This window comes from Ischnura elegans, chromosome 4, assembly GCF_921293095.1.
Source record: "Ischnura elegans chromosome 4, ioIscEleg1.1, whole genome shotgun sequence".
NCBI lineage: Eukaryota > Metazoa > Arthropoda > Insecta > Odonata > Coenagrionidae > Ischnura > Ischnura elegans.
This window is the reverse complement of record NC_060249.1, coordinates 11634731-11649584: the sequence shown is the minus strand read 5'-3', so window position 1 is coordinate 11649584 and position 14854 is coordinate 11634731. Positions and strand designations below refer to the sequence as shown.

Sequence of the window (14854 nt, the reverse complement as noted above, 5' to 3'; positions counted from 1 at the left end):
GATACAATCAGTCCCATTGAGAATGCAAAATTTATGAGTGAGCATTCGAATTTCCTAACAACGAAGTTCGGTGTCCAGAAAAATAAGGAACTCTTGGCCTTGGTGAGTTCTAAATACTGATGAGTTCGCGATAAAATATGACAATTTAAAGCGAGAAATTGCGGAGAATATAATTTTTCGATAGGAAACCTCGTATTTTTCTAGGTCTTCCAGCTATGGGATTATCAGCAGCCTATTTATCCAGGAAATTGAAAGTCTCGAAGAATTCTATTTTTTCACGCATGTTATGCTCATTATACTTCAATAAAATAATAAAAATATAAGGTATACAAATAAGAAATACCGCGGAAATTTTTTACTGAGCTGATCATTACAGTATAAAGAACACACCTGGCAAACACGACCTGCAATGTTACCATCTCGTGTAATAATGAACTATCATAATTTCAAAGGTTTGTCGCATTTCAATCTGTGACATGTTCAATATATGAAACTAAATAGCCAAATAAGATATTGAATTTGATGGCAAATTCATCTTACTCTTAGCTAAGTAAGTTATTTTGCTTGAAGGGACTACATGTTTTATTCCTATAAAATGTACTTATATTCATTGTTTAATCATGTCATCCGTGAATGCATCAACGCCATTTTTCATAATTATGGACGTGCTGTTCTATAGAATCATCAGAGCGTTTGTATTATTTTATGAGCACGTAATGAATCATTGAGTTGATATGGAACAACGCAACGGTTGGTATTAATGTAAAAGTAATGAAAATAAAATTCAAATGATTGTCACGGAATATAAAAGATTTTTACGTATAATAATCTACGGCTCGTTAAGTAAAGTATTTGATGGTTTCATATGTGTTATCACAAACCGAAATAAGTAATGAAGAATAAATTAATGAAAATTTCGGAAATGGTGTAATGGTGAAAGACGAGGTTGACTAATTGCAAACCAACACGATTGGATTAAAGTTGAAATAAAATGGCTGATGCTGAAATATTTCATGAACACAATACACTAAATATTTATATTAAATATATTCGTTTAATCTATATCCTATTTTACATTTCGATATATGCCAATGCTGCGCTCCATTGTTGAATGAAAATAGTTCATGGTATTCATAGCAAAGGAAAAGGGAAGTTCAACAATGACGACGCGACTATAAATACCCTAGGCAACAATTAGTCCGATCCGTTAGCAACCGACTTTTAGAGAGAGAAGATAACAGGCGGAAGCCGAAAACAAATATATTTGCAGAGAAGTGGAAAAGGAACCAAAATGGTGATCTCTTTTATTTTAAGAATGATTTGCGACGTTATGTTACATATCATTCGGATGTATGCCGCAGGAGTGATACAAAGAAAACTTCAGAATTCCAAAATGTGAGTCTCCGCTCATGTACTCAGAATTAAGCATCCTTGTACATGTATTTTTAAAATTATGATGCGTAACTTCAGCATATGGTTCCTGTTCCTAATCGCAGTGTTTTCTTTCAGAAAAAAGAAGTTTTTCTACACTATGAGGCTAATCTGGTTTCAAGCAAAAATAATGTTTCATTTTTTGAGCGGATGGGACATGGAAGTTCAGCTGTCAGAGACAAGAACATATTTCAGACTAAAAGTAATTAACTTTCCTCGTGATTGCAGTACTTTTTCACTCTATTTAATAACAATCACAATATAGAGCACGATCAGACTTATTGAATGTATCGGCGTGTTTTTGTTAAGAGGCGGGTAAATGTATGTCCCATTATCGTTGCAGGAAAGCGGAAATTCAAACACATCATGTGCGTCCATGCGTGGGAAATATAGGCGACTAAAAGTCACCGTTTATACTATAGGCATAACCCAGAAGACCATTATCCGGTAATTAATAAGGCTTTTTACTGCATTAATCCTAGTTTTATGTAAATATTTTGAGATCTTTCTTCGCTTAATATCCAGCAATTAGCAAGTTTAAATTTTCCGGATTTTAAAAATATGCTTTCAAATAATTTCTGCTTTTTTCTTACACTAATTTTTATCATTTTCATTTCCTGCATCAATTTTTCTCAGGGGAGACTCTCAATTTCGTGACGACATGGAGGGGAACGATATCATGGACGACGACTACATTTCACGAACTCGTAGCGGTTGGATATACAAACGACCATGAAGTAGGTATTGAGGAAATGGTATTGAATCTGCTATTCCCTGCAATGGAAGACTCCATTCAAGAAGATGTATATTTTTGTGAAAGTCATGTATATTTTTTCTAATGTATACCTTTTAAAACAACATGATCATGATTTTAATTTGCGTCAAAACAATAAATGGAATTCTTTTCAAAATATTTTCTACATCATTGTGAGCAGCAAAGAAATTATACGCAGGAAGAATTAATAAAATGCATATTAAATTAGTATGCAAGGTTAAAGAGAGTTTTTCATCTAAATACCGATATGTATTATCATAATTGTACTAAATATTACTTTTCTTCATTATGCTATTTTGCAGAAAAGGAGGCTATTTTTCTAGGACCTAATAGTGACTCAGAAAAAGGAACCGTGTTAACCGTTCAGTCAGTAATCAAAATTTCATTCACAAGCCCACATGCGCGTCACACAGCTAAGAGGTTTTTCAGACGGCTTCGTGGAATGCGCAATAACTACAGAGGACCCCAATCATTAGCCATATGCTAAGGTAATAGGCAGGCACAGATACGTTGAGTGGATACCTGTCTGCATGAATTTCTTGGAATGTTACAACTCATGTATGAAACACTTACTACGCAAACTTTTCGTTTTCAATTACTAAGAAATAGTTATATTTTACGCCCCCCCCTTTCCCGTCTCGCCACGAACAACAAAGAAATATATACAATCGTCAGTCGTAAGGTTGTGCTCGAACCGAGCAGAGGCTAAAGCTATTTTTCTAAGCGTAGTGAAGTGAAAAAATAAATGATGCGCAAAATTTAGAGTGAAAGTGAGAAAAAATATACAAAATTATCAATATTGTAAAAAAAATCGTGTGGAACAGTGGTTCCCAGCCGGTGGTGTGCTTCGAAAATAATCGGCTAAGTGAATTCTAATAGATGGAAAAGTGTTGGCGACATTTTGACTGATATAGAAGGGAATCTTGAGCCTCAGTAATGAAATCAGTATTCGACCTATATCGCGAAAGACTCAGAAAGTATGGAGAGTTTGACACGTGCAGATGTTAAATGTTCCATTTTTACTATACAATAGCACCATCTTCTTCACCCAACGGACAATGCCTTTGAATTAGAAAAATCCTATGCTACCCTATTTCATTGCACCGTTACGCGAAATCGGTTTGAGTGAAAAGTCATGCGTTTTGAAGAACTCAAAAAACGTTATTGACTTTGAATGCATGACAGCGTATGCTTCGAATAACCATTTCATTGTTGTTGTTTTAATGGTATTTTAAAAATTTACTGATATGTGTTCCCCATGATTTTATTCCTGTCTAGTGCACGTATCTTGACTTTGATTTGTTTCCATAGGAACAATAACTAGCCGATGACAATTATACTACTAAGGAGATCATTTATATATGGAGAAAACTCAATAAGGCTGCAATTGATACTATTCCGTTGGTGTAAAACATCAATAGCACGGTGGGATATTCATCGAGTCACTCTTGAAAGTCACAATTCAATCAAATAAAACGCATGATTAAATTTTGGAATGTGGCAACAAATCGGCTTGCACCAATTCATTGGGGTTGAGAAAGTAGTTAGACAACTTCGACGACCTATTATTATCTATCCTGAAAACTGAGGAAAATTAATGTGTCAAAATATTGAATGCTATCAAGGAGAAGAAGATAAAACAGATGATTAAATCCACGTAGGTACTCACCACATCGTGCCATGTATCATACATGATAGAAACTATGTTCTAAACTAAAAACTGTTTTCGAGACATAGTTGTCTCGAAAATCTATTATCGAGGAGTAGCGCCGCTCTCCCTTTCCGGTAAATATCGCTTCCTGAATGTATTTAATTATTCCCTGTCGATAGAATAGCATCGTTGTTTTAGAAAGTAAGGCTCCTTCAAAACTTCTTGATATTTCGGTCATGTGTAGAGGAGGAAGCAGAAAAAAATATATAAAAAATTATTCTTTGATAGATATAACAAGGTTTCCATGGCCATGGTGTAGGAAAAGGCGATCTTAAAATCTACGTTTTCAAAGTCGATGCACGTGCCGCTTGGAGCTAATTACGTAGGGGAGAAGGTCGATTTCTGCTAACTCTTTTACGTCTCCCAGGGGACGGATTGCCGTTTAAGAGCTCCATCCCACGCATTCACCGCCCTTTCGATTATAGTCTTGTGCACGTGAAAGAGGCATAAGATTTTCCTCTTACCTAGAAAAGGGAATGTCATTTTATTGCTATTTTACACTGACGTAAACAACAAATTGGCCAATAAAAGTTTGCCAACGTTTTAAGCTTGGGCCAATTTTCCTGGGGTTTTGTATTGAATACTGGCATTAGGGTACTTGGCATGCTGATCGCCGTATTCGATTTTAAGTTGCCTGTCTGTGTCAGTATATATTATGGCACCCTGAATTTAATTATTAATCTCCCATGCCTTGATTTTCCGTTGTCTCTTAAGTACTTGAACTTATGGAATACCTGCACTTTTCTTTGGACTACCTACGTCTATTTATAAGAATAAGGCGCTAATATAGGCCTTTGTTCCAAGTTAATGCTAAAAATTGTAGTTTGTAGTACCGTGAGACATAATGCGTGATACGTTCTGCAATTATCTCGAAAAACTAAATCTTAAAAAAAAAAACGCAAAACGCAGAGGCACTCGAAGTAATCCATCATCAAAAACACGATCCGCAGCAACAGTATGTGGTCCTGCCCTAAAATCCACTCTCGTAAATCTACATCGAAATGACATACTATAAAAAATAACCTACATTCTACAAAATATTTTATGGGTCAGGTAGTGAAATAAACATGAAAAAGCATTTGATTGCCCCGTCCCTTGTAAAACTCCAATCATGAACAATATTTAAGGGCTTCGGCCGTGAATCACAGGGAAGACTTTCCAATGTCCGAAATAAATCAAAACTTTCTTCTTTATCCCTTCTTTTATTTGCTATTAAATGTTAAGGCATGAATTATTCCGATGCCGATTCCGATTATGTCATGCTTAAAAATAAAGTATGATCGTTATAACACACGACAATATCAGTCTGATAGGTACCAAGCTAATATGAAATAACCTTGGATGGAATTTTGTTTTGGCTACATTTAACAATCTTTGATTCTTTTCCCTTTCATTTTACGCTATCTCAGAAGGAATACAATCAATATGAAGGTTGACTGCTGATTTTATTAATAAATGTATTGTGTGTGGAGAAAAATATATTTCTGAAAATTATGCTCCTTTACAACACTAATCTATGATATTGCAACTCAATAATTGATTTGCAAACGTTTGTTTACCATTCCTAAATCATCGATGCAAGAATAAGGTGATGGTACAACTTAGTCATTTATTTATAATCAATTACTGGCGTTCATTAATTATTTTTCCGTCGGCGTCCTGAGTGGGATGCGGTTCAAAATATGCAAAATATTACATTGAAAATATGAATATCAAATAACCTAACAGCTCGCAATCCATTTATGTTAACCAATTGCCGCCCAGAAAACTTTCTGCATTTGATTGTGAAGATATTTAGGCACGTTGCTCCTATCGTCTTCTTTACTAATCCGGTGAAATATTTTGGGGATACATCAATTTGTTTCTCCAGAATGTCCCGTATCCTTATTGCTACACTGGGTGGTAACGAGGTCATAATCTGATGTTCTTCAGTACGAGTGACTTTGATAGAAAGGATGAAAATTCAGTGAAAGCATATTTTTGGATAGTTTTAAGTATACCGGGACTAGCCACGGTGATGACTTTTACGGGAGTCACCCGCAACGTACAAATTGTACGAAAAATTCAGAGATAATTCTAAATATATAATAATTCTAATAAATACATTGAGTTCTATTGTTATCAAGAGCGAACACCTCTGTGTGTTCTAAAGGCCGCTATACACGGTGAATGACCATGCGAATGATCATGCTGAATGATCACGAAATCATTCACAGGATCTTGCGAGCAAAATAGAACATGTTCTAATTTTCACTGAATGATCATGCGCATTAAGGTTCATTCGCGAATTGTTCCATCATACATAGTAAATGATCATGCGCATAATCATGCCGAATGATCATGCGAATGAAATCATTCGCCGTGTAGAGCGGCCTTAGGAACGGGCATCGCTCTCCGGCTGTGGCGCTGTGCGCAAGATTTGGACTGCTTGTGCCATCATATGCCCAGCAGTCTAGCAACACCTTGTCCGGTAGTGTCCACAAATTAGTTGGGCCCTCTTCGCTTCTATAGCGTTGAGGTGTCGTTCCCTCGTCCCGTCCCTTCCGCTCCTATCCTATACCAGAGGCGTCGTCGGGCTCCTATCGCGGCGGCGCCTCTTTCCTTTTCCCTTCCTTCCCTCCTCCTCCTCCCCGGGTGATCGGGCGTATAAGCCACTGGCTTGGTTCCCGGCCTCGGTGCGTTGTACCCTCGAAGGGTTCGCCCAGAACCCTCATACTTTCTGTGTCCACAAATATCCATAGGGTATCGGTAGCTTAACTGGCTAAAGCACTCGACCGGAAATTGGGGGATCTCGGTCAAGGCGAATGGTTTTTTCTCTGTGGATTTTTCGCACATATTTTTGGATGACGCGAAGTTAAAATTATGTACAAAATGCCATTCCCTGTTTGCTATTATTATTATACCTGTATCTAATGCACAGCGCAGGCGTACATATTGATTTTCCGATTCGCACACGTGTCTTTTCGTTAATGGGATTATTTCTAACAGCTTCAAAAATAAACAAATAAGCAGATAAAGCTATTGTTAGCTTCAACAAAATATTCGTGCCAATTCGACAGAAAAAAGGAGTTTGGGTTATCTTCAACCTTACGCTATTTCAGAATAAATGAAATCAATATGACGGTAGACTGCTAATTTTATTAATGAAGGTATTGTGTGTGGTGAAAAAATATATTTACGAAAATTCCATTTTTTTCTCAGAATGGTAGGATGTGGCCATATGGTGGGCGGACATGGATTGATGCGCCAGCTAATTCGACAAAAATTTGATGCGTGATGGAGGGGTTATTTTAAGAAGATCCAAACTGCGGTAACTTATGAGGCATATTGACCGTTGAAACGGGTGATTTGGCATGGGTCTGCCATAAAGGGCAGAAAAGGGTGCACCGTCACCCGGTCGATAAGCCACAAAAAGCATCGGGAAAATGCCACGTGGAAATGATTGGGTGGAAAAAGTGATGGACGAAAATTCGGCTCGCGGGTGGTCGTCAAGGAAAATGAAACGACGGAAGGGTAATCGGAAAAAGCGGACGCGGAATGATCGAATCGAAGTCTGGAATGGAAAATAAAATAACGTTGACTTAAATGATTCCAATCCCTCAACTTAATCATTGAATGCGACGAAACGAGTGGCTATATTCTATTCACTTTATGCCTGCGGGTGAGCATCCGTGAGAGCCCTAACACTCTCGGATGACTTCGCTGACTGGGGATTGATTGGTAGTACCGAGAGAGAGAGAGATAATACCGAGAGAGAGGAGGAGCGAACACAACGTTGCCAAATGTACGTAGCCGCCCTACTTTGTCACTGAAAATGTGTGAGTCATACTTGGCAACAGGTATTTTGGCCCCGGCGCCGAGACAATATACCTACTCATTCGGAGGGCATTGGGGATAATCCTTTCACAGAAGCCCATGACATTGTCAGCTACCGCGCTGAATGAGGCACCGACGCGTCGGTGGAAGTCATACTTAGTCACATACAAGGAGGACGCGTAAGGTATGGCAACACTGCTGCACGAGCAGATTCACGATGTTCACTCGGCGGACGTCTGAGAGCGACTCACTGAGGCCACGCCTACTGTTTGCTGATTGGCAGAGGCAAAGTCACGTGTCGAGAAACTTTCCCTCCCCTCATCGCCACTTGCTTTGGCCACACCAGCTCACCCGCAGAGATAAAATGAACTGAGTATAAGAGCGGATACTTATCAAATCCACCGACAAATGCGACCCGCGGGCCCGCACTCACAGCGCAGCCATCTTGGTAACGCCGACTTCCTCCGCATGACCGCGTGTTCCCACCAATGGACCTGAAAAGTACGTGAAAAGCAACTTATCAATTATGATAATATTTTAATTAGTACGGGTCAAGAAAGTTTCCCTACGAATGGATTGGGACCATATATGCTTGCAAACTATTTTTTTACTTCCTTTATTTTCCTATATATATGTAACTAAAATGTCTCGTTCATGCGACATGGGTCACCCCTCGGTACTTATCCAACCAACGTGCATTCACACGACCGTGAAAACCCGTGGCTGCCCCCGCGTGCCGAAGTTTTGAACCTCGTATTTTATTTCGCTATCTCTATTTTATAATTAGGTCAGTTGGCGATAAAGGGGGAGGGGTGAAACACGTGTCCATAATTCCCGTGTAACTTGATATTTTCTTTCGGAGCTGATATGTTTTTCGCAACATGATCCCTGCGCTGGCCACAATCTCGGGTATCCGTGGCCTGTTGGGTGGTCTCCGAGATGAGGATAGCGTCAGAGGAATTGGGGGAGGGCTGACGGGAGGAAGAGCGGATGACAGGAAATGTGAAACCTGTATATTTACGGCCATAAATATGTTTACGGCGCTGAGCTTCTCACGATGTAACTTCCATCTCTTGAGATAATTTACATTATATGCCTATCGTACTCACAATTAGCCTAAACAGCAAACCTGGTCGATAAAATAAGGAATAAATCCCGGAAACTTAAAATACATTCTGAATATGGTTTCTCAGTACTCAAGACGATTGAAAACGACGCATACAATGCACCAATAATTTTAAGTGCATAATGTGAAGGCAGAATTGAATTTTAAAAAAGATTCGTTCCTGAAACTTGCTGTATAGGCACTCAATTAGCTTTTAAAATGAAATTTTTAACGTACCATTAAATTGGATGCGAGTGATTGATGGAATTCATTCTGTCAATGGACGTTTCTAATATAAATACGACACCATAATAGGCAATTTAGAGGTCTACACTGCATTTATAAACGACATATTTTACTCCTAAAATAGTCAGGACAAATTTCCTGTAATACAATGTAAGTATGGCCTATTTAAAGTCCTACTCGTAATCCGTGATTCTCACAAAACTCATAATAGCGACAACCTGATTCTAATGATCAAGAAGCCATCAAAGCCATCGTTTTTTTGATATAATAATGGCTTGATTAGCCAACATTTATTCCAATCTATTGAGTGCATTGTGCCCGCATTAGTGATGGTAAGCTACACATTAAATTTTGCAGAGAGGCTAAGCTATTCATTCACTATCTGCCCCCGAGGCAGCTTGACACAACAATGCATGGCATGTTTCCCATCAACCAACTGAATTTAGTGAACGAGCTTTTAGACTCCTGCCTAAATGGATTTTGAATTTTAAGAGGAGGAAGGTGTGCTAAATATCGAGGTCTTTAATCCAGGAGTCTCCAAAATACGGCCCGCGGGCCGGATCACGACCACCGAGAGACAAGGCCTGAGCGCTGAATTGTGACGTCACGAGTCGTAGGTGGACGGAGGGAGTAGCGAAGACTGCCATTGATAGCGCCGATTGGTGGGGAATGCGTAAGAAAACCAAACGATATGTGAACAGACATTTCTCCGGCTACAATTTTCCTTATATAATATCATATGTACTTACATTTAAATGATGTTAAGAGTAAATCCCTACCTCGGGAAACATAATTGTTTCGAATGGACCAACGCCTTCGCCGAAAAATCTTCTTTGAAGAGAAACAGCTTGCTTCCAAATGCATTCGAAACCTCGAGAATATCATTAAAAGTCTTATATTCACTAAAACATTTTTTACGCATCAGCGGTACTTATAACATAGAAGTCATAGGATTTTTACATCCTTCACGGGGCTTCTATTTTTTCAGCATCGCTGCATTAAACGATGATGAAATAAAAAAGTTATGTTCTTACACATGCGCAAGATTAGGATAAAACTACATTGTGCTTCTGTTAAATTACACAGGGATTGTTTTGATTATACCTATCTGCAAACTATAATTTCATGGCAATTTATGCACTTAATGGGGTGAATTGTAACCTTTTAAGAAACGGTGACTAGGATTTGCTACTTTAAAGTACCTGGGGAAATTATTTTGAATGGAAAAATACTATGTCCTACCTGATAACACAGAAATGTAGCATATAATGCATTCAGTTGGGAAAATAATAGTTTTTCTTATTGATCCAGTTGTTGCGAATACATTTAAACATATGGACAGAGTCAAGCCTTTAGAGTAATGGTCAAGTATGATGAGAATGATGTGGATAAACTATACTCAGCCTTGATGGATTGGTGAAGAGAGATATTGCCTTCCTGTTGATGGATTTGTTTTCACTTATAACGCAAACCACATCCAGACCAACTTTTTCGAGACCAATGATGACTTTCTTCAGAATATCTTTTAGAACGCAGGCTGACAGAGTACTCACAGGCAAAATATGGATAACATCTTTAAATGAATATAGAAAGTTCTCTACCGCGAACACATGAGCACTAGAAGCTAAACTGCTGGAGTTATGCAGGTTCTACTTTACATCAGCCCTTGTAGTCAAGAAGGGGTTTCAAATGAACGTCATCCTTCATATGGGTGATATAACGCTAGTGGCTCTGTAATGAGATACTCGGTGCTTTACGTAAGATAGAAACCCATGCTCATTAATTGGACCAACTTTAAAAGAAGAGCAGAGCCTTTTGATAGTAACTGGATGTGGGAAAACCAAATTAACAGAATTGAGAACAAATTTATGAACTTCAGGAGATACTAACAAAATATTGCAGAAAATACAAATATATCACAGATGCACCTTACTTACCTTCTTTTCTTGAACCTACTTACCTTTTTCTGGAACAAGGGACATTTGTGATTTGATAAAGTTATTCAAAGATTAATTTACGGAGTCTTTAATTTTGCATTCTTCTAATAAAGCTACAATATCGCTATAAATATTTACATTATTTGTGGAGTTTTTAAATTCTATCCAACACATCATAGGTACTTTTCATACATGAAAGAGGCTTGAAAAAGTGGAGTGAATTTGCCTATTGCTTTTAATTCCCTTTTTCAGTGGTATACTTTGATATTATTATGAATTTATATAATGAGTAAGTAATAAGAGGTGGTGCGCACTCTTCCAAATGCTTTAATATTATAGCACACGGCTTCACGACCACATCCCAAAATGCTGAATACTTATTCATCTTCACCAGAGAATTTACGCTCCACCGAAAGAGCTTTCTGAGTTTCTAGCTTTTTTAAGCCTTATATGCTTCCTGAGTTTTCAAACTATCAGCTAAAGCAGCTTCCACAGTCGCACTTTCAAGACACTGTTCCCTCATTGATGGCGCATCCCTGGTCTGCTCTGAAGTGGTAAGGTACCCAGGGCAATCAGGGAAGATCCTTGGCATGGCACAATCCCTCAGTTCTGGGCTGTTCAATGGTACAGCCAGCAGTTTTCCTGACTTCTCATCGAAGTAGGAGCTTTAATGAAGCACATCTTCAAACAGAAAATGCCGGATACATGCCTTAAAAATAGAGATAATTTTATTGGTAGACGGAAAATCAACTGTATTTCAAGTGAGGAATACCTTCGTTTACCTTAAGGGTGTAGTAAACAAGACTTAAATAATTCTCTTTGCACACAATGGTAGTTAGATTAACAATACTTGATCTGAAATACCAACTTAGACATGGGCCTTATTTATCTCGCTTGTTGGTAGCCCATTTATTCATCCCGAGCGTTTCACATGTTTCCATAATTTATTAACTACTGAAGAATCATTCAGTTAATACTCTCGAAGACTTTAAGATTTCACTCTCTACACAATCGTTCTCAGATTAACACGATTAGTTAGTACATATTTCCTATGTAAGAACTACTTAATGCAAAAAAATCTTCTTTTCTAAAACAGTAATACTACCCTATGTATGCGTAAACATACAAATAATGTAAAATGCCATCGTAGGAATGGGTCATATTTATTACACAAGTAGGTATCCCATTTATTCACCCCGAGTGTTTCACATGTTTCCACAATTAACTAATAACAAAAACTATTCATAACACCCTCAAAAAATCAAGTTCTTCTTAATAACCGCACCTTAGAACACGAGGATAAGCGCCGTATTCTATTTAGCGTTGATATGCGAGAATTTCAAAGACATTTAAGTACTGTGAAATAATTAAAACCATTAATTATTCAAGCTATAACGCAAATAATATTGAAATCAACCTGCAAATACACTCGAGAGTAGAATTGTTTCAAGAAGCCAATAACAATTCGTCTACCGGTCAATGCTTGTATCAAATATCTTTTTAATTCACTTTTAATGACGATCAACATTTACATATGTAACAATAATGCATTATACTAACATTTCCCTGAATAATCACGCCTTCCAAATAGAAAGAAAAAGATAAAAACTCACCTTGGAATATTTCGTCAGCTGGAAGTCTTTTCTTGGAATGGCAAGGTTCGTTTCCTCTTCGTCTCTTCGTCCTTAGGAAATTTGAAAACGCACACTTTCGTTTCCTCCGTGTATTTTCCTTTGCACAGAGGCACACAAAACTAGTACACCATTTCTTGAACACTTATATTCAATACTGTTGCCCACAAAACCATCGCAAAAGCTTTCAAACTCCAAATAACTTAGCGTTAAACAACCTAATCACCATTTTCACCGCAATGGCTTATAAAAATAAACAACTGCAAGCATTGTCGGAAGGCGTGGTTGATAACCTACGGCTCGTGACGTCAGACAATTAGAAGGCATCAGCGCTCAGGCCTTGTCTCTCGGTGGTCGTGGCCGGATCCGGCCCGCGAAGGACTTTCATCCGGCCCGCGCACTCGTTTCAAGTAGCACGCGATTCTCGCTCGTTTAACTCTGTGAGACGTCGCTGGGAGCATTGCAGCGCTGCACTTCACGTCAAAGTCGCCTTCAACTGTTCGTAAATAACAAATACTCCACCGGATACTTCAGTAGACATTATTATCGAATACTTCAGTCATCGGCAACTGTGCTATCCGGCCCGCGGGGCGATTCGGAACTTGGAATGTGGCCCTCATGGCCTAGTAAATTCCCCGTCACCCCTGCTTTAACGTGATATTTGAGAAGGTAGAAATCGGGCTGGCTGAGTAGTGCCATTTGTGCTTCGAAGTTTCGGGGATCACCCAAGGAGCAAAACTTAACATTATTTAAAAAAAATAGGAGTACTTGTTCAAAGTAAAGAAATTATTTTTAATTCTGAATAACAGTAAGTGCACTGACTAGGTAACTACAATTAAATATCTTATACACTATTTATAGTATTAGTTACCCTGTTAGGGCAGGTTAGGGGAAATTTCTTGAAAATAACGTCCGTCCATCGGATGGGACGTTGAGTCGTGGTTTCGTTGGCGCCTTTCACTAAGAGCACGCTTATGCCGACGCCGGGTTTTTCTACAACTGTCCTCTATAACTTTCCCTATGGTGCATATGACCACAGTTGTCGGCCACCTCCTCCAAATATCATACATTTAATGTGTATCGACGTGCTATGCAAAATTTCAAATGTAAGCCTGGGTGGACACCTTGACTATGGCAAGTTTGAAGTAAATATTAAAAATAAATCCTTTATTCTCCCAAGATAAGCTATAACCGCCCTTGCAGATTGCAAACCGCCCTTACTTTTTATGGAGGTAAAAAAACTATTCTGGCGGTCATCTGTTCCATAGAGGCGATTCGTGTTTCCGAAGATTAGTATCCAAACTGATCAACAGAAAAAACACAATGAAGAAATTACTGATAATAATATTTTTCATGGACGAATTATAGATGCTAATGACGATCGAATATGACGCATGTCGTTCACAAATACTATGGAACATAAAATGTGACAGTAACATTAGATTTAAAAATTATTTGAAATCGATTCCATAATCCTAAGGCATTGCTCATGAAACCTGCTGCATAGGCACTTATCTTGCTTCAAACAAAAGTATTATTGGCTTAGGGGAGGCTAGTGAACGATAAATTGAATACGAGTGATTGATGGAATCTATTTGGTCAGTGAACGTTTCCATCAGAAATACGACACTTTAATAACGCCAGATGGCACAAGAATGATGACGAGGTGAAAGGTCAGAGTGAATTCGTCTCATGGGGCCGTGTGTGCTTCCTAATATGATCACTCAGCCCTCCATTTCCTGCTTGGCTTTAAAAATTCTCACGGCATCCAATTGGTTGAATTGCGTTTCCTTAGAGATCATTTTTTATATTCCTCCAACAAGATATACCAAACAAGTACTAAGCATTCAAAAACCACGATGACAAAAAAACAAAGAAAGGTACCCAGGTGTTACCAACAGATCGCGTTCGAATTTCATAGTGTGATAAGAAATGTCATTCTATGGGATTAGCAATTTGGCTCAAGCGTCCAATCGACCTTAGTTTTCAAAGTATTACCGATAATAATTACTAGGACTTGATTTATGCAACATGTGATACAGAAATGACGCAAGTATTTGAAATCTTATTGCTATGAGCCATATCCCTAATCATACTTGAAATCATTTATTTCCGGAGTTTCTTCTAGCAATTCGTCAGAAAGAGAGTACTGGAAAATTTGGTTTAAATATCTATTATTAAGCTCCACAGTCGAAAAACTGA

The 14854-nt window shown here is 38.2% G+C and overlaps 1 protein-coding gene across 1 annotated transcript; it reads left to right on the top strand.

Annotated features, from left to right (window-relative positions):
• The first annotated feature begins 1252 nt into the window (after window positions 1–1252).
• Window positions 1253–2332, top strand: LOC124158288. The gene is made up of 4 exons (XM_046533472.1): window positions 1253–1395; window positions 1510–1633; window positions 1775–1878; window positions 2068–2332. The coding sequence occupies exons 1-4, from the start codon at window positions 1292–1294 to the stop codon at window positions 2165–2167; spliced, it is 432 nt and encodes a 143-aa protein (XP_046389428.1). The 5' UTR covers window positions 1253–1291; the 3' UTR covers window positions 2168–2332.
• Window positions 2333–14854: the final 12522 nt, after the last annotated feature.

Bases quoted from the DNA above. Each gene is read 5' to 3' on its own strand.
- LOC124158288 (XM_046533472.1), top strand. From the start codon at position 1,292: ATGGTGATCTCTTTTATTTTAAGAATGATTTGCGACGTTATGTTACAT. The intron at 1,396-1,509 runs GTGAGTCTCCGC...GTTTTCTTTCAG, and splicing joins AAACTTCAGAATTCCAAAAT to AAAAAAGAAGTTTTTCTACA. The intron at 1,634-1,774 runs GTAATTAACTTT...TTATCGTTGCAG, and splicing joins GAACATATTTCAGACTAAAA to GAAAGCGGAAATTCAAACAC.